The following is a 23,882-nucleotide window of genomic DNA, read 5'->3' on the forward strand; positions in this document are numbered from 1 at the left end:
CCCATATATGGAGATGGTTGATGTCATCACGAGTCACACTAGCATCACGCTCTGGCTTGATGTCCCTTTTTGCTCATAAATGGAGATCGCTGATGTCATCACGAGTCACACTTGCAAATGAATTACTTCCTTGTCCGTATATGCCCATATATGGAGATCCCTGTCCCGATGTCATTAATATTAAGGGCATTTCTGGGAATGCTCATATTTGGTAATGCCCATAGGCCTATATGCCATATGGACATGTTCTGACATCACCTTGTTGACTATCATGCAGGGGTCTCCATATATGTATGGTAACTGGCCAGATGGCCAAGAATTGGCACGACCGCGAGGTCGCATGTCGCCCTGAGGCGTCTTACTAGTTATAACTTTATGGGTCAGTTGGACAGTAATCTCTCAAGAACAGACTCTCTGAAAAGGAACAAAACAGAGAGGGCACGTTTTTTACCTTTTCTTTGAAAATGTTTAGCCAGATTGGGTGGACCAGTGGACACTAGGGACATCTGGGCAGTGTGGACACCTCGATGTAGCCTGATTTCAGACTCTGCGCTGAGCTTGAGTCTGACATTGTCCCATTGACAAGAGATTTCAAAGGGGAGGGGATTTGAAATTTGAAATTCCCAATCACAAGAGATCTGGTGTGAGGGGTTGTGTTTGACTTGTGTGTACACAAAAACATTCCCCCCTCCCCCTCCCCTCTATGACAGGCATCAAACAGGTCGTTGTCTTTGATGCTAACGAGGTGTGCACAGCACACCCCCCTTTGAAGTTCAAAGAGAGCAATTAAGAGCTTTGGCTTTCGTCTTGCATTGATTCGACGGAGAGAGAGCTGGTACGCCAAGATACCATATTATGAAGTTAAGCGTCATATGACAACACCAGACCAAGAGAACCAGTCTGCTCAGAGAGTGGGCGATCGATGTAAAGTTGTCTATTTTGTTCAAAATGCTATTAATAAAAGTAAAGCAAAGTATAGCCTACATCATTTACATGCTTAAGCACTTGACAGGTCCATGCTCAAGTTCCCTCAGCCCTATGTTCCCTCAATGTTAACCACTATGCCTAACCCTAACCCTCACCCTAACCTCAGTGAGGGAACATAGGGTCGAGGGAACATAGGTATGACTCCCACTTGACAATTAAGGTCTAATATTTTTACAATTGCTACAAAACCTGGATATCCAGTCATTTTGGGCCATAAACAAGAAGTTGAAGGATAAAATCAGTCTGAAAATGATGTATTGTGCATGTCACATCATGTATACAGCTTGAGAGCGATGGAGAACATTTTTGTTCTAATCTAGTGAGTTTAATAGGAAATAGATTCTCTCTCTCTCTCTCTCTCTCTCTCTCTCTCTCTCTCTCTCTCTCTCTGCAGTGGCAAACCAATCAGTGGTTCAGAGGAAATGGACACTGTCACAGGACATCATGATGGTAAGTTAATAGTTTAGTACAGGAAGATAGAGGTGTGTAATAATGTGTTATTGTAATGTTACAGGAGGAGAGCATGTATTCAAATATCGGTGGGACTTGCATGTGAGGATGATGATGTCAGTTATATGCATTTCTTTTTTTAGATTTTTGCAACACTTGAACTTCAGTTTTTTCCTTGTGATAATGTGAGACACCGACAATCAAGGGCTGAACATTAACATGATGGAAATAGACGTCCACAGATGTGTTAAGGGGAGAAGATGACAGCAAAAGGCCTCTGATGATAACTACAAACCTTTAATGAGAATGACAGGTTTGTAGTCATCTAAGAAAAAAAGAAAAGAAAAAGAGGCAACACTAATTCAAGGAAAAAGGGAAAGTACCAGACTCAAATTAAAAAACAGTAAGTCGGTGACTAAAGAATACGTAGAAGATGACTGGGCTGAAGTCAAAGGGTCTCTGCTGTGTTGTATGGAGATTGCAGACGGGCAGAAGGAGCTGCAAGCAGACTTACAATACTTCCAAGATGTTGTGAATGTGACAGATGTTTTGACCACAGAGATTTATTCCTAAAGCACCACAGTGTTTTCACGTGTGTAAACATTTTGAGGACATTCATAGCTTCAGATAAAGTGACCAAGATTATACAGGAAAGCCGTAGAAGCAGTGAAGGGCTGTTGCAGAAATGGACTGGACTCACAAGCTAACAAAGAGTCAGGGAGGCAGGAAAAGGAGATTGAAGATCGTGGCACAAAATAGCCTACTCTAAACTTCTAAAGAGAACGAGGATGCAGGTAGACGCTAGACACTACACATGCCAAGTCTGCAGACTGAATGCATGTATTAAAGTCTCTACTCTCACAGGAGACATCAAGGCAGGCATGTAAAAAATGCCGGCCTGAACCACTGTGATGTGTGACAGAGACTTTGGCCGTAGGCCCGACTTTGGAGTGTCACAGTTACATCCATTCTGAGTTCAAAGGATCCTTTGATCATGTCTAGAATGTGGTTTGAAGTCCAGACCAGGACTCCAAGTTCATTAGACTGCCACAAACAAAAAGCGTGCCACAGACAACAATCCCCTCTTTGTAAAAGATCACATCTGCCATACAGTACATCAAATATTTGTACTGTATATGCATTGGCTTATATTAAATAGTGCCTCATCTTGATAATCTTTTACTGCAATATTCCATACACCAGGGGATCTTTTAGGAATACAATTAAAGTCAGAGTGGACTTAAGATTCCCCTTATATAACAAGGTTACCCATATTATCAAATAAATGCTTATGCCATTTCTCAGGTTGTGAAATCAGCCACCTGTGTACTGCATGGGCTTTCAAACCTGACCAGAAGATAATTATGACGACACAGTCAAATTGAATTCAGGTTTGTATTTTATTGAAGTTCAAATCCCCAAATGTAGAAAAATAATACACTTTCTTCGATACAAGACATGAACATTAATTTGCTCTTTGGAGACCATAGCATTTCAAGGATTTTATCATCAAGACAAACCAATGCCTAAAGGTAAAATATATGAAGTTCAGAGAATCCTTCTAGATTCTCTGCTAGACTCATACAAGGTTGTTGCTGGTGTGAAACAAAGCGCAGTAAAATGCAAAATGTAGTAAAAAACCGGCCCAGTATAATACAGCTAATTAAATTGTCATATCACGTACCAAGTTGAAAAACTATTTTCAGTGAGCAAGTAGAACACCACAATTGTACAAAATAGTATTAACTCAGCTTTACTTGGGAAGGCAACTTTGACATTTACAGTTGTTAAGTGCACCAAAGGCTCATTTAAACCACTAGATGGAGCAACAACCTTTTCACATAAAATAAATAAATGCACATTGGTCATCTGTGCAATTATAAAAATGACTCCTGAACAGTACTGAAGACCGTCACCATATGATGAAGCACAATGAGGTTAAGTGTTTTGTTTTAAAATGTATGGTAGGTTATTTAAAAATGATTAAAAAATAATTCTACATATTCCTCTGTCCTTTGTAACATCAAAATGAAAAGGTGAAAATATATCTCGATTATGAAATTATCACTGAATTAAATGCATATCTTAACTTTCCCAAGAAACATGCCATCTACTGTATACTCAAATATCTGGCTTTAACATTAATATAACATTATCACTCAACAGTTGTTTGGTGATTCAAAAAAATATATTTTGGTGGTAGACTTGATGTCCACTGCCAATTTCCCTGGGGACAAACAGTCATCTTGAATCATACATTTGCGGTTTCATCTTTGGACATTGCTAAACTATCTTTGGTCAGATTCAGAGGTATATCAAAGAATAAACATGATCATTCAAAGCAAGTCCAATACAAATGGACATGCTAGCCATGAAAATGTTAGTCCCCTCTTACAAGTTCAGAAAAAATGGGGGGGGGGGGGGGGGGGGGGCTTACTTTGTTTTCCAGTTTATCCCTAAAAAGCAAGTTTACATGAAGACATTACAGAGATTGTTGAAATAGTAACAATTAAAACATCTCATTCTTACTATGGCACTAAGTAGGGGACAAGGCCACAGGGGTATTATAGATCTCCAAGAAGACATTTCTTTGGCCATATTCACAGTGAGACAACGTTAAGAAGTTGCATTCTACAGTTGCACGAGGCTTTGCTTTGGGTGAACAAAACTTAATTTAAAAGAGGGACAAAGCAATAATAAAACAATGGCATTAATGCAACATGATCAAAGTAGATATAAAGCCTAATGCACACAGGCTCAGGCATTCATTAAAATAGTAAACCGTTTGATGGAAGTGTCTTCACAATACAAAACCATATTCTCCCAAATTGCATAATGATTATAAAGTGCAGAATTACAACAGTTTTCAGAAAAGAGTACTGTACCAGTACAATCCCAGCATCCTCCGTGTGGGTAATAAACATTTAAAAGCTGTGACAACAGCCTTTTAAATGTTTTTAAAAGCGTTCAGTTTTTTCCCCTCCACAATATTCAGTTCAGTATCATTGGCATCCTCCGTGTGGGTAATAAACATTTAAAAGCAGTGAGAACAGCCTTTTAAATGTTTTTAAAAGCGTTCTGTTTTTTTCCCCCTCCACAATATTCAGTTCAGTATCATTCAGCATCACAACTTGCACCTGTCATTTGCCAGCCTGCTAATAACTTATTGGCCAAATACAGATTCTCAAACTGAACAAATACTGGATCAATAAATACACAAGAAATGCACCACTGTAGCAAAATAAATCAATAGTACATACCAACACTGCCATTTGGGAACAACAGGGTGTCACTGGGAGTGTCTTGTTTTCATCATTCCAGAGAAAGCTTGTGTAAAATATGATCCTAATTACATATCTCGTATCTCACAACCGTCATGGTTCCGGGTTGACATGGTTTTGGGCAGAGCGACTTAATTTGCCGCTTACAGCAACACAAACGATCAGATTTCACAAACAAAGTGCTTAATCAAGTCTCACACGTCTAAATCACCTGAGGAGTATGATGTTGCGAGACCCAAAACCCCAATGAGTTCAGGCTACATCACTGATGATACATCCCAGGTGCACCCATGTGATGTGTTTTTTTTTTTCTCGTTCCATTACCCGTATCCTCAGTATCCCTCCAATCGTTTTCTATTTTTCCTGGTATTTCCTGGTTTTCCCCAGAGCCCTGTATTGGAGAGTCGCGCCATCTCCGTTCACAGCCCCATGAAGAATACGGAGTATACAGGTAATTATAGTAGGACGTACCGTATTTAGACACGTGTGAGACTTGATTAAGCATTTGTTTGTGAAATCTGAATGTTTGTGTAGCTGTAAGCGGCAAATTAAGTCGCTCTGCCCGAATCCAGGAACCATGACGGTCGTCAGATACGTCATGTTTCAGGGCTAGATCATAATATGACAGAAGCCAAACAGTTTGATTGCCTTGGCTTCAGTGAAAGTAATTAATTCTGGCCAGAATTAAACCATGTTTGTTGTTTAAAGAAGGTTGGTTTTCTTTGAATTATTAAAAACTAAACATATAGGTGTAGAATACCTTCCTCGTCTTGTCCTAAAAGTTTGAGATGAACAGCACTTAGAATCCTAGATGTGAGTATTGATTATTAAATGGGAAACAAAATAGCCCTAAAGACCCTGTCAATGGAATTGACTAGGGAACAGGTTAGGTCCAAGTTGATTTCCTATCAGCTACTGATATTCATTAACACAATTGGACCAATTTAGAATGTTTATGTTGTCATACCAGTATATGAAAAGGTCTATTTAAGGCACAACTACAAACTGAAACAGGCAGGTCCAGTCATGCGATTTCTGTGCGTCAACAAGAATTGAAGAGTGTGTAACTCCTCTCCAAATCTGTCATAATTGTAGGCACAAAAAAAAAAAAAAAACGTTTTTGAGAAGAGCTCAAAACATTTCAACAACACACATGGTCATACTGCACAGTGGCTAGCACAATTTTGGAGTGAGCATGTGGTTGTAGAATACTTTTTGTTCAGATGCACCAGCAATCTGTATAGTTTTTCATCAGGATATCTACGAATGAACTATACTTTTCTTCCTTTGTTCCTTGATGTGTTAAAAACGTCCTGTACTTTTCAACTTGGTATAAGCCGTGTTTCTGGGCTCGTCCTAGAATACATTTGTATCCTGATGAGCATCCTTGAATGCTTTTGTTGTGTGGAGGTAATGGTCAGCTCCTGGCTAGCAGTGGCACAGAGCAACCAACCCATGCCTGCTTAGGTCTTCTTACGTTTCCTCAGTGTAGGAGGATAAGAAGCACTAGTGGGAGTATGAGGCTAAAGGGCCAAAAGCCCATGGCAGAGGAGGCTCTGTTGTTTTCTTTCTGAGCACAGCCCTCACCTCTGTACCCGGTATAGCACTGGCACTGGAAGTGAGTGCGGAACCCGGCCAGCTCCGCTTGACCGAGCTTCCCCGCCACCTTCAAGCGGCCGCCCTGGCTGCTCGAGATGCTATGGGTCGAAGGACTGAGATGCAGGAACACGTCGCTGTCTGAAACCTTACGCAGACAGCGTCCGTGGGAGCCGCATAGCTTCTGGCTGCACTGTTCCGCTGCCGTGGACACGTTGAGGAGGTACCGGCCCAGCGGTCCCCGTAGATACTGGTTCAGGCTGGAGCAGCTGGCCTGGGGACAGAGGGAAGAGGTATTAGCTGGAGATGTACCCAGCACCCAATACCGATACTAGCTTTTCCTTACCGATGCTGATTCTGATAACCACAACTTATGTATCTGTCTCGATACAGAGTACTGATCTGATACCAGGACTAGGAGGACCGTGGGTCTCTGGTCCAGGGACCCTCTGGGTTCCTTGAGTGGGTTCCAAATGAACCCTCACAGGTCTGTACTCTCTACTCTGAGAGTGTACAAATGGAACCATAGGGGCCATTTTTCCTTGAAATGTAAACGTTTGAGAACCACTGATCTAGGAATAGATACAGCTACAAGTTATTCGACAAATAATAATTTAAATACAGTAGTAGTATCTTTTATTCGTTTTCTTTGATTTTGAAAGTGCAAAAGGTATCTGTTTTATTTGACATATTCGAAATAAACATGACTAGTATAAAACAGCAATGCAACATCAACTGAAGGATTCAAAATATTACCGTAAAATGTAAATACTATCATGTGATAAAGTACCGGTACATGGTATCGGATTTGGCACAGACTGGCATACTCGCCGGTACCGATACAAGCATTTTAGGCAGTATCGGTAGCTTTTAGTATATATAACTCAGTGATGTTACTAGGTTTTCAATGTAATGGGTCCCGGGACCCACAGGTGGTCATTCAAATGGGTCCCAGAAAAGTTTTATGAGTCCTCAATACAATGTTTTCGAGCGCTGTGAGCTTGTAGATCGTCTATTTTCAAAATGTTTGCCTATTTCTTATATTTATTTTACAATTTGGATAATGTTTGAAATTAGAACTACTAAAACTACTAAAACATGTGCCCCTAATGAATTCGGGCGCGCAAAATGGCATCGGACGTCAGTGGAATCAAAACATTGACGTTTCTATCGCCTGTTTAAGACTTTCTATGTGGATTTTATTTGTGTTAACGTAGGGTAAAGTAGGATGCTTTCACCCATGAACAATGGTGGTGTCTGTGGAATTTTAAAATGTTTTTCTTTTACCGCGACCCGGTAAATTATTTTAACATGGACTCCAATGGAGGCGCATCCCCGGGACCCCAGGACCATGACATGAATGAATCCCTGGGCGACTTGAATGCGTTTTTGATGCGGGATGCGCACGTAATGACATCACTGATAACTCTAGTATTAACCAAATAAACTCAAGGATACAAGTCTAAGATATTGCATGAAATAGGCTGGTTATGTATTGCACTTACATTACTGCTTGCATAGGTAGAGTCTCCCCAGAAGATGACACCTGCAGCTCCAAGGGCAACACTCTCACCAATGGTGGAGACCAGGTCGGTCTACAATATGAGAAAACATAAAGTAGGCAAAATCTATCATCTCAATGTAAATGTCTATCATCCACATCAATTATCCAAATCCACACATTATTATACATCATTTAGACAAGTGAAACCATCACCATTTTGGCCTATACTATTCTACAAATCTATTTGAGCAATACAATATTGTGGCAAATCATTCTAGGATAATTGAGTTTGCATAATTGAGTCACTGAAGAAATGCCAATCAACTATGGGCCACGTCAGGAAAAACTTTGTTGCTTGAGATTTGAAGCCTGTGCAAGTAGGACTAGTGATTTGTTTGTTTTTCAAGGAGACGATTCTTTTTACCCAATCTTTCTCCAGAACTTCGTTGTGTCAATCCATTATTCCCCACACATTTCTCTTTTTTTTTTTGTAATTTTTATCCCACGATTTTTGCAACCCATTTTTTCACCCAGTGCCAATTGCCTATGTAATCCTGGGCTCTGCTCTCCCTCTGCCGCGCCTGGGGAGACAACGGACTGACCTCATGCTTCCTTCAGTGCATGAGTTGTCCAAGTTGTTTCTTTGGGGATTTCCCCGGGATGGACGTAGCGAATGGAAGGAACACGTTATTCCAACGAGTTCCTTTCCCCTCCATCAAGCGCCCCGGCTGGCCAGGGGGAGGCATTATTGAGACCAGGATTACTGCATGTTTTTGTGAGGGTATCAACCCCAGGAAACACGGGGAGAACATGCAAACTCCACACAGAAAGGCCCTATCGCCGACTCCACCTAGGGTGTGGGCGCTGATGACGCAGAGGGAGAAACACGCCCCCAGCACCCACAGCTTCCCCCGGCGGGAATCGAACCCAGGACCTTCTAGCTGTGAGGCAAAGTGCCCCTATTCCCCACACATTTCTGTTGCCATTGCGGTTGTATCCTTCTGGCTCACCTGCCAGTGAGGAGCCCCCACAGGGAGGATGTACTACTACTCATCCTGTTCAGCATTACCTATACAGCAACAGATTTCCTCGGTCCCAGCCCGGCTTCCCTTTCCCGGAGGTTCGTACTGACGTCTGACGCTCGGCCAAGCCGGATGCACCGCAGTGGATTAGAAACCCTAGACTCTGACGCGGTGGTGGGCAGGTACTTTACCCCTGCACCACCCAAAGGCCTGCTATTGATGACTCAATACACACATTCAGTCAATAATAAAGCCTTATGATGGTGGTGGTAAAGTACCTGCCCACCACCGCAGAGGTTGTGGGTTCGAATCTACCCTGGTGCAACCGGCTTTGTCGAGCATCTATACGCAATAGACCCCCTGCGTTCGGGGGAGGGAAGCCGGGCAATGGCGGCGAAAAGAGTCACTACACGTACTCCTACGGCCTGGGGAGGCACCTGTCAGCAAGGAGTGTTGGGCGGGAGGAGTAGGACGAAGGCTCTGCGACGTCCTCCCGGTGGGGGCTCCTCACTGGTAGATGTGCCAGTTGAGTAGGATACAACAGCAGTGACAACACAGAAACATGTGTGGGGAGGAATCAATTGACATTAATGACTAAAAGATTGTGGAGAAAAGGGGGTAAAAAGCACATAAAAATAAAAAAAAGACTAATGGACTTTTCCCGAGATGATCAAAGCGACTAACCTCGGTTAGCAGCGTCAGTTCGTTCATATACGTAGGCCGCGTGTAAACAAAAACAGGCCGGGCCTGCCCGTCCCCTGCAGACGCCAGGCGCATTCCTTCCTTCACCCTGTTACGAACAAAGTGGCGCCCAAACGTCGTGGAGCGAAGGACAGTGCCCATGTATATGGACGGATAGAGAGCCGTGCTTTCAGTCCATAACCAGTTGAGTTGGTCGTTGCGGGTCTCCTCAACATCGGGACAGCGGCCCGAGTAGTTCTTGAGACCGCTCCTGTAGTTGTGGTTATAGCAGTCCGGAAACAGGTAGAAACCCCATAGTTGGTTAGGCCTCAGATGTTTGGCAAATTTCAATGTCTCCACCATAAACTTGCGAGCCGACTGTTCAAATTCCTGCTGGGCAACTTTTGCAACGCGTTCCGGGGGCCAGTCTTTATTCTTCTGTGCCACCATTTGTTTCGATCTCTCTCGATACAGATCCTTGACGTCCCAATTACGGATCCACAGCGGGCGCCATTCCTCCCAGTCGATGACAGCTAAACCTTTTGCCTCTGGCTCGCGTATGTAATAATTCACACCTTCAGGCATCTTCTCGTGGTGCCTGGCAAGGCTGGCGGCTTGCGGAAGGCCTCCATTTACCGCAGTGCCGTCTCGCTCGTAATAGGGATAGATCCCGAGGCGATCCTTGTAGAAGATTGTGAGGTTTTGTTTGACAAAACCCTCGTTGGGGGACGCCACGATCTGAAACTGCTCCAGGGGGAAGCGAACGCCGTGCCTAGGGCCACAGTCCTCTGTGGGGGCGTTCCACGCCAGTAGAACTGGCTTCTGGGGAAACAGAGGCCACCTCGTCTGCTTTAATTGTTGTGCACAGAAGACTGTCCACGGTGCGAGTAGCAGAGTCAGAAACAACCAGGGCATTTGTCCAGCCAGGACCAGGAGAATGCGAGATGCAGACGCCATGGTCACTTTCTCTCACCTTCACTAATAGGAAAGGAAAAAAGAAAGGGGGGAGGGGGAGGGGGGGGGGTTGGAAGGGGACAGCTGTTTAACATTTCTGTTAAAAACAAGATCAAAGCACAAAGGCCTTAGGGAGAGCCTAATCATTAGTAGAGAGCCTAACCATTAGTCATGTGACAAATGTAAGTTTGTCACATACATACATACATACATACATACATATATATATATATATATATATATATATATATATATATATATATATATATATAATTATTTTATAAAAAGGCAATGCAAGTTTATTTCAGCAAGGAAATTCAAAATGCTTTACCAAAAATTATAATAATTAAAAAAAAAAAAAAACTAAGAATTCTTAAAACATTAATAACCAAGACATTTGGACAGATGGCATTAAGTGAAAGGGAAACGCATTATAAAACGACTTTGATTTTTAAACAATAGGTGAGATCTACGGGGGTTTAAAGCCCCCCCCCCCCCCCCCCCCCCAAATCGACCACTCATAGCAGGTCAACAGTCACATTGCAAAATGTCTCAGCTTTTTAGGTTGTAGGGAAAAGCTGGCTAAATAGCTTACTATCAGACAAGATGCTATTGAATGATAGATAAACAATATGGCGGTGATATGAACAGTGACGCTGAAAGTGGATGGGTGTTAATTGTGTTGCTGTGATGTTCTTCTTTTCCTGTCCAGCTCTGCTGTCTGTCCCTGTTCAGCACTAGTTGAGAACTAGAGGCTAACGGTTAGCTGTTGCTATCTTACCTGCTCCAACGAGGAGGACTGCTCTCAAGAAGACACTGCTTTGTTGTTCCTCTCGTCGTGTGGCTTTTAAACAAACAGTGCGAGGGAACACTTTCCCATAGGCCAGCCATATGAAAGCGACGGCTCATACTCCGTAAAAGTAATCAATTGTGTGATAATAAAAACAGCCCCGTTCCGTTCCTCTTTTCATGAAGATATATGATGGTAGTCAGACAGTCACTCGCCACCGCCACGGACTGTAATGATGATGAACACAGGAAGAGTTCAGTGTTGCCAGATTTTGTAATAAGCAACCAGGTCTAGGAAAACAAGCAAAAAAGAAGCGACTACTCGACTACTAGGCTACTACAACTAACTAGTTCACCCCCCAAACTAGCTCTGGTCCATGGCGTTTACTTTAAGCCTACTGTATAAAATAGCCGATCTACAAGCTCACAACAACGCTTCGGATCGGCCATTTTCAAAATAAATGCATTTAAACATTTAGAAACAAGCCCAAATAAGCAGCTACACTTAAGAAACAAGCCCTAACTCGTTCTCCTGCTATACCATCAACACGTGGAACGCCCTTCCACAAGCCTTAAAGGAGAGCAAATCCCTAGCCTCCTTCAAAATTGGTATGAAAAGTCATCTTCAGACAGCTGCTACCCGTGACTTGTAAATAGACTAAGCCCCCATGCTCTGCCCCCCCCCCCTTTTTATTTTTTATTTCTGCCTTTGTATTTGATATTATGCTTTTGAAACTGATATAGATAAAGTACTATGTTCTATCCGTCTGTCTTTCAATGTTATATGAGATACTTAAAGTGTGGTTCCTGTGGAAATAAGCCTCGGCTTTCTAGGATCTCCTTTTAGTTGACCTTGTACCAGTGATTTGTACTGTCATGAAACTGTACTTTTTTCTATTGCAAACTTCTAATAAATTCTTCAATCAATCAAAAAAAAAGCCCCACAAAAACGCAACCAATATAAAGCGACCTTACAGAAATACAAGCCCAACGTCGCTTATAATAAGCGGACATGGCAACACTGGAAGAGTTGACAGATACACTGAACTCGGACTTGAGGGGGGATTCTTAAATTTAAGAATGACAGAATTTACCCTATTTTGTAACTTGGGCAAGTAGCATTTAATTTTGAGCTGTGATGTTATTAAAGTAATACTTTGACGTTATTGTCGAACTTGATTGACTTAAGTCTGAGAAAGCAAAAATGCCCTATAGTGGCATCGCCCCCCACGCCAATCCCAGCAATGGTCTGTCCTTCAATCCTTGATCGGGAAGGATCATGGGAAGTGTAGTCCATGGGAATAGTCCAAGGTGGCAGTGGCACATTCTAGTCTAACAGCCATAGATCCACATATTAAATTAAAACAAGTTGTCACCTTTTTTCCCCAACAGAACCTTTCATACAGAGGAAAATAGCAATTGTGTATCTCTTTCATTCCCTTAAAGATGGTGGGACACAACATTCACCATAGCATCCCTATTCTGGGGCAAACGTTCTGCAAATAGCAGATCTACAAGCTCACAATGCGTTGCTATGCATTTGTGAGTGTGTAGAATATAGATCCACTTTTTTCCACTATAGGCCTATTTGATAGGGTGCCTTTTTCCCTTCCATATGTAGTTAAAAGTACAATATTTGTCTTTGAAATGTAGTGGAGTAAAAGTAGGCCTATCAAAAAATACAAATACTCAAGTATTAAGTACAAATATTGGTACTCCAAGAAATGACTTACTGTACTCAAGTAAACTTTGCTAATTGCTACTGTGCACCACTGCAGTTAAACCATATATTTTAGTAGGTTTACTTCAAGGACCATTAATACTGAAATGGCAGTGTGACTTCAAAGGTATCCTTTGGTTGCTTTTTCAAAAGTATCCTTTGGCTGCTTTTTCAGAGTAGCCTTAGCCTGGTTAATAAACCAGACTGCACAACACCACCCCCTGACGGTAGACAGAGACACGCAGTGAGGAATTAGTATGAGCAACGCCAGGCTAGAGTAGCCTACCTTGCTTCAAAATTTGCTTCAGGCAATTTTGCTGAACTTTTCTATTGTAAATCCATCAGATAAACTGATTAGATTGATCAAATGGTACAACATTGTGGGGGCGGCAGTGGCTCAGGGGTAGAGCGGCAGTCTTGGATTCCGGAAGGGTTCCCAGTTCGATACCAGGCTCCCCCAGGCCAGAGTTAGTTTCAAAGTGTCCTTGAGCAAGACTCTGAACCCCTAATTTCTCCCAATGTGCAGGTTGGTGCCTTGCATGGGTTCCTCCGCCATCTGTGTATGAATGTGTGTGTGAATGGGTGAATGTAATGCCCAATCTAACAATATAAATGCACCATTTACCATTTAACAGATTCAAAACTACAATATTGAGAACATTGCATGTCATGGAATCTACTGAGTTGACCAAATATTGACTAGGAAATACAAGTACAAGAAATATACAAGAAATACTCTGCAACTTAGTTACCAATGTTTAGACCAATACCAATGCCATTGTGGAAAAATACACAAATTGGTAAATTCGGACGATACAAATTTAAACCTGTATGTCCATACTTAGATATATAATGGAATTTCTCTTTCTACACATTATAATGTCTTACCAGCAGTCACTTTCTCTATGCAATGGAAGCAGTTCCACTTGTTGGCGTTGGTCTAGGCTGGAAGAGGCTAGAGTTGGTCAAGTTCAAACCACGTTGGATTTAACCAGCGTATTCCCCACAAAAGTGGTATGGTTTATTCTCTGTTGAACAGCACTACTGAGCTTCTATTTAAATATCTGAGACTCCACCTCCATCCCTTCCTGGATTTGACCTTATTAGTCTTATTAATTTGCCATGACCCCCACCACAAGTACTACTGCACGTATACAGAAAAACAATTTCCCTTCACGTTGCAGTTCAGAGTTTAACCCATTATTAGAGCTTAGTGGAAAATGCACACACAGCATAACACATAACATATAACGGCATTAAAGTATCTCATAGGACAAAATCCAATATATTGACATGTGCAGGAGAACAACTAAGTTAAATTTGGATTGAAAACTGTGGTTTGACTTTTCACTTACTTTGAACTCTCTAAACAAATTAAATGCTTAACTTTAAACCAAGCCAGTAAAAGAATGCCCAACAGCAGGTCAAATCTTTGTTCTATCTCTACCACTATCCAAGTCATTATTGCAGCTCAATGAAAATGTCCACCCAGAGCACAAACTAATTGCAGTTTCATCTCTCTCTGGACTCGGGTCAAAAAACCCTCACTTAGAAAAAATAAAATCCATTATAAAAGCTTCATGATGTAATAACATTTCATGAAAGCAATAAAATTAAGTGGATTTTAACACATCCCTGTTTTATCCTCAATGAAAATGAAAAAATATCATTGAGCTTTACATAAAATCCCTTTCCTCTGGAGGTTGCAATGGTGATCATTTGGATTTTAGGACCTTCCGTTCTCTTCTCTCATTAACAGACACATGCACAACTACACCTCCCAGCAAGAGTTGCCCATTGCAATTTCCTGTGTGGTTTCCTACATAGTTGGTACTTTCTTTTACTGTTAAGTTAGTAATATTTTACTGTTAAGTTAGTAATGGTCTCCATTACAGATTACAGAACATTTTTAGTCTGGACTTACATATCACTGTTTAGTTTGACAGATTGATTGAAAAATAACTGTTTAGAAATGTATGCATGGAATATGAATAAAACGCAAATTAGCAGCAATAATGGCAAACAGAAGAAGGTAAAACATCTGCATACCGGTATAAAGCCCCCAAAACCTTTTTTTTCTTTTTGCCGCAACGTTTTGACCTTATAGGTCTTCATCTGGCAAACGTTGCTTCATTAAATAAAATACGTTTTGAGAGCTTTACACCAGTGTATGGATATTTTACATTGTTCTCCTTTGTCCAGCACCTGGCCTAAATACAGGTTCAAGACGTGCACACAATCTCCTCTGTAAACATCAGCCTAGACCGTAATATAGGGCATATTAAAAAAGGTCTAAAGCAAACACAGACGTTGTTCAGCTATCCTTCCGGTAAAGTGAATGAATACAGACATGAGACATGTTTGTCATTTCAAGGTTGTAATTTAAAAAAAGATGCAATTTTAACAGTTTATAATAATAAATTAAAAGTGAACTGTAGTGTGCCAAAGCAGCAAAGGAATTGAGGATCTCGTATTTACTCATTGCTACTCTGTACATGTGTCTCTGAAGTCTGGTCACATCAATGTAACTCAAGCCAGTCTATCAGACATTATTACAACATCACATCACTTCAGAGCTTGTTGTTGGCCACTGATTGTCAACTCCATATGGGGTACAACTGTCTGATGAGCAGATCCAGGTTCATGCTTGATTGATAATAAAATGTGGTCATTGCAAAATGTGCTGCCACCGATCGAAATCCCTTTCATTTCTGGAAATATTTATATTTATTTTAAACCTGGAACCAAGCCACCCGGGCTCCTGGTTAAGACATTAGATTTTGCGTCAAAAAACATTTGATTATTTAATTAAATATATTTAATTGTGAATGGTGAATATATTCGATTCACCAGGATCCCGAATGGCTTGGTTCCAGGCTTTAAAAAATAATTAATGTAAATATTTTCAGAAATCTGTATGAGCAAAAATGTATGGGCTTTCGATCTGTGGGACCAAAAACATCCGCCACCGCTATGCCCTATTGTCCACATATAAGTTGTAGGATATGGCCCCGATTGCTCAAGACGCTCAACCATCAGTCCTGAAGCACAAAACAAAATAAAATAAATGCAGATGAAAATTCACCTTCACAGCCATAATATATGATTTAGGACCACTGCTGTTGTACTGCCCACCATGCCCAGTTACACTCAGAACATCTTTATCTCATTTAAAAGGTCCACTCGAGTCATTGGCAATCACTAGAAAATTCATGCCAACATGTGTTCTGGCATTTTGTATATATTTTAAAGGGAAAAAAAACTATGGGTCATTTCATCATCTACTCAGGCTATTGGGAACACCCTGGACAGTTTTTAATTAGCTTGATTAAATATTTAAAAAAATACATGTTGAATCTATCATAGTTAAAATGGAGTTTGGAGTTACAATGGGTTTGTATTGGAAGGTCTAATCAAATCTAAAGTCTAATCAAATTAATATCAAATATCTAAATATTGAATCAAGCAAATTAAAAACTGTCCGGGGTGTTCACAAAAGCAATAGTCAACTTTTTCTTGAAAAACGGATGCTAAAATAAAAACAATGTTTTGAAAATATTTTATAAAAAAACAAGCTTCATATATGTGTTTCTATTAAAAAATGACCACAAAAAGCATAAAATAATGATAAAATAATCATTTTGGCCATTGTCAGACCGACACTTTGTTTACATCCTAGTGTCGGCCCTACAATGAAAAAGTTGACTATAGCTCCTTTAAGTGTAATATCCGTCATCCCAATAGCACGGTACTGTATGTAGGCTACCCTTTTCTTTTTGTGGACATTTTATGCTTTATTCAGTGTAGCGACAGGAAACCAAGGGCAGAGAAAGAGGAGCAGGAGACATGCACCAACCAGCCGAGCCAACACACACCTAAAGGTCCAGTGGCTAAATGGGGATTTTTAACATTACTGTTACAAAGTGGTTAAACTAGACACATTCTTTATTAAGACCTACTGAGGGATTCTATTCCAGCCTAGGAGCAGTTAAGTGAGCAGTGCCATTTAGGAGTTAATTTCATTAAGGGTCCCGCAAAGCTTGGCCAATGTGGGATGGGGCGCGACATACGTACAGACAGACAGGGACATACAGACAAATACAGATGTAGGCACCGCTCAAAAATAAATAAAATAAAATAAAATAAAAAGATTGGCTTTTTGGCCTATAACTTAAGTAGGTCATATCATACCATCAAAATCCTTTTTGGCTCCTAGGCTGGAATCCATCAGTAGGTCATAAAGAGGCCTCTTGAAAAGCCTCACTTAGCTGTAATTTTGTTAAGCCACCCGAGTATAAGGCTGCTTTTTTTAATGTGTACTTGTGTCACATAACTTAAGACAGTGACAAACACTGGCAAATATTAAAATCCTTTTTTGTGGGAGTCAATGATCAAAACAACAATGTCGGTGTTCCACCACGCACCCCTAAAAAGAAAACATTGCACCAAATAATGTGCTTGACAAATAGAGAGTCATGTATCAGGACAGTAATGAATGATAATCAATGACTGAGCAGACCTTTTAACTTCAAGTGTTCAGGAAATCACAATGGCAACCATGGCTGCTACATCATAGTCCTTCTTTCTTCTTGAATTTCACCTTGTTCATAAGCACTCACATACATAGAAACACAGACCCTGAACAGTTTGCAGACTATGTACTGCCAAATCGGATCATTTTCATGTTTTTCTTTTGTCTCTGATGTTTTTCAACCATTTTTAGTCCTCAGTGAGCTCTTTTGTGTCTAGCTGTACAAGAGCCACAGTTCACATGCAGAAGATAAACCCACATGATCTGCCTATCCCACGCAAGGGCACCAGAGTATCTTCAAGAGGAGGCCATGATGGTTCGTACAAGGGTTGACGCTTCCAGCTCTAGGCATAACTGGAAATCATAACTGGAAAGTGTGGGACGGAGTTGACACAGTGGCTAATCTGAGAGCACTCCTCAGACTTCATCAAACCTCACAGAGAACGACTGGAAAATCGACATGAATGCAAGGGTGATCCAGCTTTATAATTCCCTGTGGGAGAGACAAGGCAGAGAGGGAACAATTATTTGGAGTGAGAAAATATAAATAAAAGTGTCAGATTAAAGACATAATTAAACAGAGCTCCAAAGAAGACTTCACCACTTTCCCTGGTTTCAGTCGGTAATACATTATTTTTTATGGAATTACCGTACACATACTGTATCTGTGATATAAAGGCAAAAAAATACTCTACTGTTTCAATCTAGTTTAAAGCTACCAGAGTCTGAGCAACAGAACTACAACAATATCCCCTGGGGCAATGTAACCTCTCACGGCTATTCTGTAGAGCGATAGAAAAATTGTCATAATTTGATTTGCCCTGTGGTTGCAAGAAAGACACTGCAGCATTTTAAGTGAACTTTGGCTATTCATCCTCGAGCAAACAAGCAGACGATTGTTAAATATTTCACCTGAGGTATCAAGTTTTTCTGAATCCTCTTCAGCTTGGCTCTTTTACGTCCATTTTTTGTCACAATTGTCTCTTCATAGAATTCGTGGGCCAAGTCACCATCCTCATCCACGTACAAGGAACTGTAGCAGACAAGCAACATTATAAATAATATAGTATAGCATCGAGGGCATAACAACAGTAATGTCAAATAACTAAGCTTTTAACATACCAAGCCATCACTTAGGAATTATATTTGGAGCAGGTGATTTCTTGCACAACTACGGTAATGCAATCCCTGGGTGTCTTTCCTAGATAGCAACATGTAATGTGATGTGTGCAGCCTATATTTACCTTCGTCTAGTAAACACGAAAGGAGTTGCATTGCGGAAGCTTCGTCTCGCCAATGATGACTGATCATCGGGATTCCCATCTTTGGTTGGGTCGTCAACACTGCCTGAGCCACTAAAAGGCCAATATCCTTTGGATTTGGAGCCACTACCTCCCATCTTCAACTGCGGGACATTATTTTCTTGGTCACAGGCAGCACTCCCCAGTAGTGTTGTTATTTAGAGAGATTCAGCACTGCAGGACAGGAAAGGAGACCAAAAGAAAATCAATGCAGGAGGGGAAATGCATAATTGCAGTACAATTAAAAGAATTACATTAAAATCATACAAGTCCATCTAATTTGCAATATTAGTCATCACGTGTGAGTGTGGCTGACTTGAAAAGCCAAAGACCTTGGGCTTGGATACATGTTTAGAGAAATGTGTATGCATAGTATGTCTTAACAATTACCAAGAGCATGCAAAATAGATTAACAGTACATTCTTCCTTCTATGCTCAAACTAAAACGCTGCCAAAACAGCAATTTATTAGCAATAGACTCTATAGAAGTATTTTCCCAAACCAGGTCTGCTTATAATAACACATTAATAGCTCATGTTCGGTGTCTAAAAGTCGAAGTCAGAAGCATCCACCTCTATTTTGGGTGGAATGCCCTTTAATTGCAAGTAATGCCGTTGTCCTACGACGGAGTATAAATATTATGCAACGTTACAAAAACACTCCATTAAATATACATAGCCTGTATTATAGTTTATTACAAAATGCACTAAAGCCAAGTTAGCGTTAGCTTGATAACATTTCGTTAATCTTTCAACAACAAAATTCACGATGTACAAAGCAACGTTAAGTAACGTTAGTTATTACTGTACTACATCATGATATTCCAAAACAGCTGATGTTAGCATGGATGCTAGGCTAGCTGCTGTGGTTAATGCACCTTGAAGGCTAAATAAAACGTGGGCTAGCAAACTCCTCAGGTTAACAACCTATCCAGTTGAAGACATACCAACAGATGATCTGATTCGTTGTCTGTTGTCCGAACAAGACCCTTTGATTGTGTTGAATTTATGATATGATATGATAACGGTTTGCTATTGTATGTAAGCACGAGCAGAGACACAGCTAACCAATCTCTATGCTAACTGTCTGAGTGACGACAACTCTTATCTTTCTGACCACAGACTGATCAACTTAATAATGCAATATCGCCACCAACTGGCACGGAGTGTGAAGGAGAGAGAGACAGTGAGCACAACCACCCTAAAGGCCCATTCCCACTGGGCCAGATAACAGATATCTGGAGATATTTCTCCAGATATTTTTCCATGCAAAGTGGATGGTAGATACAGATAAAAAATATATTTGCCACAGATAAAAGTATCTGTGGCAAATATCTGTGGTAGACTTTTCTTTTATCTGTATCTACCATCCACTTTGCATGGAAAAATATCTGGAGAAATATCTCCAGATATCTGTTATCTGGCCCAGTGGGAATGGGCCTTAAGGACCACTTTTCCCCCAGCGGAAAGCCTGGTGATGCGAGGTTAAAGGACTACAAACCATTTGACATCTGACCTACTACTGCACAGTATGAAACAGTCAGAGCTGCTTCACCCCCCCCCTATTAAACCAACTGTATATTTATGTTCCACATTTTCAACTGGCTTTATTTTGTTTTGACACTTGCTTTGGCAATGTAAACGTTTTCTCATGCCAATAAAGCTCCTTTGAATTGAAATGAATTGATCACAACAAGTGATTGTTTCTATTTTTCTATTTTCTATTCCTGAAAATACTGTAACGACCCTGCAACAGATCAGGCCGGCCGTAACTCGCTCCGTCAACTAGCCTTCTTGGCATTGCGGGTTGCTTTCTCGTCTGCTGAGTGGGGGGCTGGGGTTCGCGTCTCAGTAGGGAGCGAGCTGCTATAGCCTGCTGTAGCCTACTTTTTCCATAGTAGGCTACTGTGTATATTTGTCTGTAATTTTATGTCTGTATGAACTTTGTACAAAAGGACCCCAATGTAACAAGCCATAGTGTTTTCTTGGGTTTACCTAGACATCTGAACTGTATATGCCAACTGTCCTGTGCTTTTCCTATGCAAGCTGCTATTAAAGTATTCAATAAACTTAAAAAGCCAATAAGCCATGAATCATTCCCATTCTGAATGATAGCAGCACCCGAAGGCCGAGGCAATGTTGCCCCTTTACCTGTCCTATGAAAACAGGCTCCTATCCGACTTACCTCCAGTTAATAATATCGACTGTCTTCGCCGCATTCAATAGATCTGGAATCTATCAGAATTCTGTAAAAAATACACTGATGTACTTTCATTTTACAACAATTATAAGCTTAACCTTAATTGGGGCCTATTTCGCCAAACAGGAAGTGCCCCTCGCCAAACAGGAAGTGACCCTATATCTCATGAACCGTTTGTCGTACAGACTTGTGGGTGGCGTCATATGACTTGATTAAGAGTCCTTAACCTTAAATGGGGCCTATTTCGCCAAACAGGAAGTGCCCCTCGCCAAACAGGAAGTGACCCTTTATCTCATGAACCGTTTGTCGTACAGACTTGTGGGTGGCGTCAAATGACTTGATTAAGAGTCCTTAACCTTAATTGGGGCCTATTTCGCCAAACAGGAAGTGACCCTATATCTCATGATGCGTTTGTTGTACAGACGCGTGGGTGGTGCCATATGACTTGATTAAAGAGTCCTTAACCTTAATTGGGGCCTATTTGGCCAAACAGGAAGTGCCCTTCGCCAAACAGGAAGTGCCTCTATATCTCATGAACCGTTTGACGTACAGACGTGTGAGTGGCGTCATACGAATTGATTAAGAGTCCTTAACCTTAATTGGTGCTTCCTTCGCCAAACACGAAGTGCCCTTTGCCAAACAGGAACTGTCTCTATATCTCATGAACTGTTTGTCGTACAGACATGTGGGTGGTGTCATATGAATTGATTAACGCTTCCAGTGCCAGCCCCTAGAGGGCACCAAAGAATGCCAGACTTTCTCCCATAGGGGACTGCATTAGCATCCGGGGGCTCACGTTGCAGCGACGCGCGTGCTCACGTTCGTGCACGTCATGGAAAGGTCCCGGATGATAATGCTAACAGAATAGCTATTCCCATTTTGTCATTTTAAAGATCATTTTTCGGCGATTTCGCCGTAAATAAACCTCGCGCCACATCCCTAAAAACACAATCCAGAGATATGGGCCTCCAAAGATGTGGTTTTTCATTGGATTCGGCGGCGATTCGCGGCTACGTTCGCGGCTCACGGCCGGCATGGCTTCCCCAGGATTTGGACCACTGGATTTTAAATTTAGGCTCAGGCTTCAGAAGGCCTCGGATCATTTTATTAATTTCATTAAAAATCCCGAACATGTTCGGGATAGGCACACTGGACTACGTTCCGGAAGCGGCGCTGAACATTCGGTGAACATTGGGGGTCTCAAAAATGTATTTTAAACCATTTTTAATGGAATATATCGTCGGACCATGTAAAATGGCTAGCTGGCTAGCGTAGGACGAGCCAGGACCACCCACGGCTCTACAAGCAGCTCAGGGTAAGTCAATTAATAAAAAAAAAATTGTTTTGGATTGAACATATCCCGAACATGTTCGGGATAGGCACAGAATGAGTTAAGAGTCATTAACCTTAATTGGTGCTTCCTTCGCCAAACAGGAAGTGCCGTTCACCAAACAGGAAGTGCCTCTATATCTCATGAACCGTTTGTCGTACAGACGCGTGGGTGGTGTCATATGACTTGATAAAGAGTCCTTAACCTTAATTGGTGCTTCCTTCGCCAAACAGGAAGGGCCCTTCACCAAGCAGGAAGTGCTTTTATCTCATGAACTGTTTGTTGTACAGTCGATAATGTTAAAGCTAATGCAAAAAATGCTAATGTTAAAATATCTAACGCTAATCTAACGCTAATGCTAACACCAAAAAAATCTAACGCTAATGCTAACACCAACCACTAAACAAGGTTGCAGACACTTAGCGAGCTGCAGGCACACTTAAAATTTCTTAGAAACTTTCTTTTCTAGTTTCACAGCTGCGCCCCTTGTTGTATTCTATTGTATGGTGCTTATTTACGTCTGTTAATTCCAATAAGGGAAGGATTCCTTTCCTCTCACAGTATTTAGTTCCAATGATAGATGTATTGATAACATTTTATAACGATTTGCTAAAAAAAACTAAACTATAAGGTTTAGTAATGGGAAGAGTCAGACAAACGCAACGTCAGAGTAGTGAGACGATTAATGTTGGAGAGATAAAGTCATGTTTTCATCTTATCTTTCCAACAGAGCGTTCAGAGAGTGACAGGGTTAAATATGACCACTTTATCTACTGAGTCAGGACTGTGTGCGTCCGTGCGTGCGTGCGTGTCTACAACATGGACAGTATCAGATCATAGTCCCACTTATTAAATAGTTATTACAGTTGTTTTTACAAAGAACTCTACATAATAACCAGGCATGACTGAATTGTAGACATTATTATTATTGACATTAAGATGTGTCACCTACAGTAGGTTTGAATACTCTGTTGTGTTTTATATAAAACTCCAGTGTGAAACCAGCGCATTAGAAATGTCAAAATGTTTAATGACACATTTAGCTACAGTATGTGTCCCTGAACGTCACATGAAACTGCTAGCGTAGCTGCTTGCAAGGCATCGCTTAGGAAAACAATGATAGCGAGCCGGCAGCTTTTTTGTGACCAGCACTGCTGATATCTCTGTTTGATGAGACCCGTTCTATAATGCTTATTATCACCAAGGGTGATAATAAGGGTTTTTCAACAGATTGTTTTGTCTGAACTACCTGTTGTATAATAACACTTGTACAATACATTATGATATGTGATAGCTTGTAAGAGTCTAGATGTCTCCACTAGGCCTGATGGATATTGTTTATGTTACAGTATGTCTTGTTATGGTTCAGCTGGCCCTCGAAGCAGAGACAGTAGAACTGTGAACTCTTGTGCTCTGAGCAGAACTACTGTACCACTGACATGAGTGTTATTGTACTGTAACATAACTACTGTACCACTGACATGAGTGTTATTGTACTGTAACAGAACTACTGTACCACTGACATAGTGTTATTGTA

General features: G+C 41.1%; 2 protein-coding genes across 3 annotated transcripts; both read right to left on the reverse strand.

Annotated features, from left to right (window-relative positions):
• Window positions 1–3,975: 3,975 nt before the first annotated feature.
• hyal2b (hyaluronidase 2b) lies at window positions 3,976–11,426 on the reverse strand. Of its 2 annotated transcripts, none has more exons than XM_080727271.1 (4): window positions 11,257–11,426; window positions 9,525–10,494; window positions 7,820–7,909; window positions 3,976–6,588 (listed from the first exon to the last, which is right to left on the reverse strand). In XM_080727271.1, exons 2-4 carry the CDS (start codon window positions 10,476–10,478, stop codon window positions 6,202–6,204), a joined length of 1,431 nt encoding a protein of 476 aa, XP_080583397.1. In that variant the 5' UTR covers window positions 10,479–10,494; window positions 11,257–11,426; the 3' UTR covers window positions 3,976–6,201. The 2 variants fall into 2 exon arrangements, with proteins under 2 accessions (XP_080583397.1, XP_080583398.1); XM_080727272.1 differs by having other exon boundaries at window positions 9,525–10,499.
• A 4,044-nt stretch (window positions 11,427–15,470) lies between these two features.
• On the reverse strand, window positions 15,471–19,906 carry tusc2b (tumor suppressor 2, mitochondrial calcium regulator b). Its single transcript, XM_080728416.1, has 4 exons — window positions 19,763–19,906; window positions 18,760–18,990; window positions 18,428–18,548; window positions 15,471–18,008 (listed from the first exon to the last, which is right to left on the reverse strand). The coding sequence occupies exons 2-4, from the start codon at window positions 18,912–18,914 to the stop codon at window positions 17,943–17,945; spliced, it is 342 nt and encodes a 113-aa protein (XP_080584542.1). The 5' UTR covers window positions 18,915–18,990; window positions 19,763–19,906; the 3' UTR covers window positions 15,471–17,942.
• Between the last annotated feature and the right edge of the window lie 3,976 nt (window positions 19,907–23,882).

Source organism: Nannobrachium achirus (genome assembly GCF_963921795.1).
Source record: "Nannobrachium achirus genome assembly, chromosome: 6".
Classification (NCBI taxonomy): domain Eukaryota; kingdom Metazoa; phylum Chordata; class Actinopteri; order Myctophiformes; family Myctophidae; genus Nannobrachium; species Nannobrachium achirus.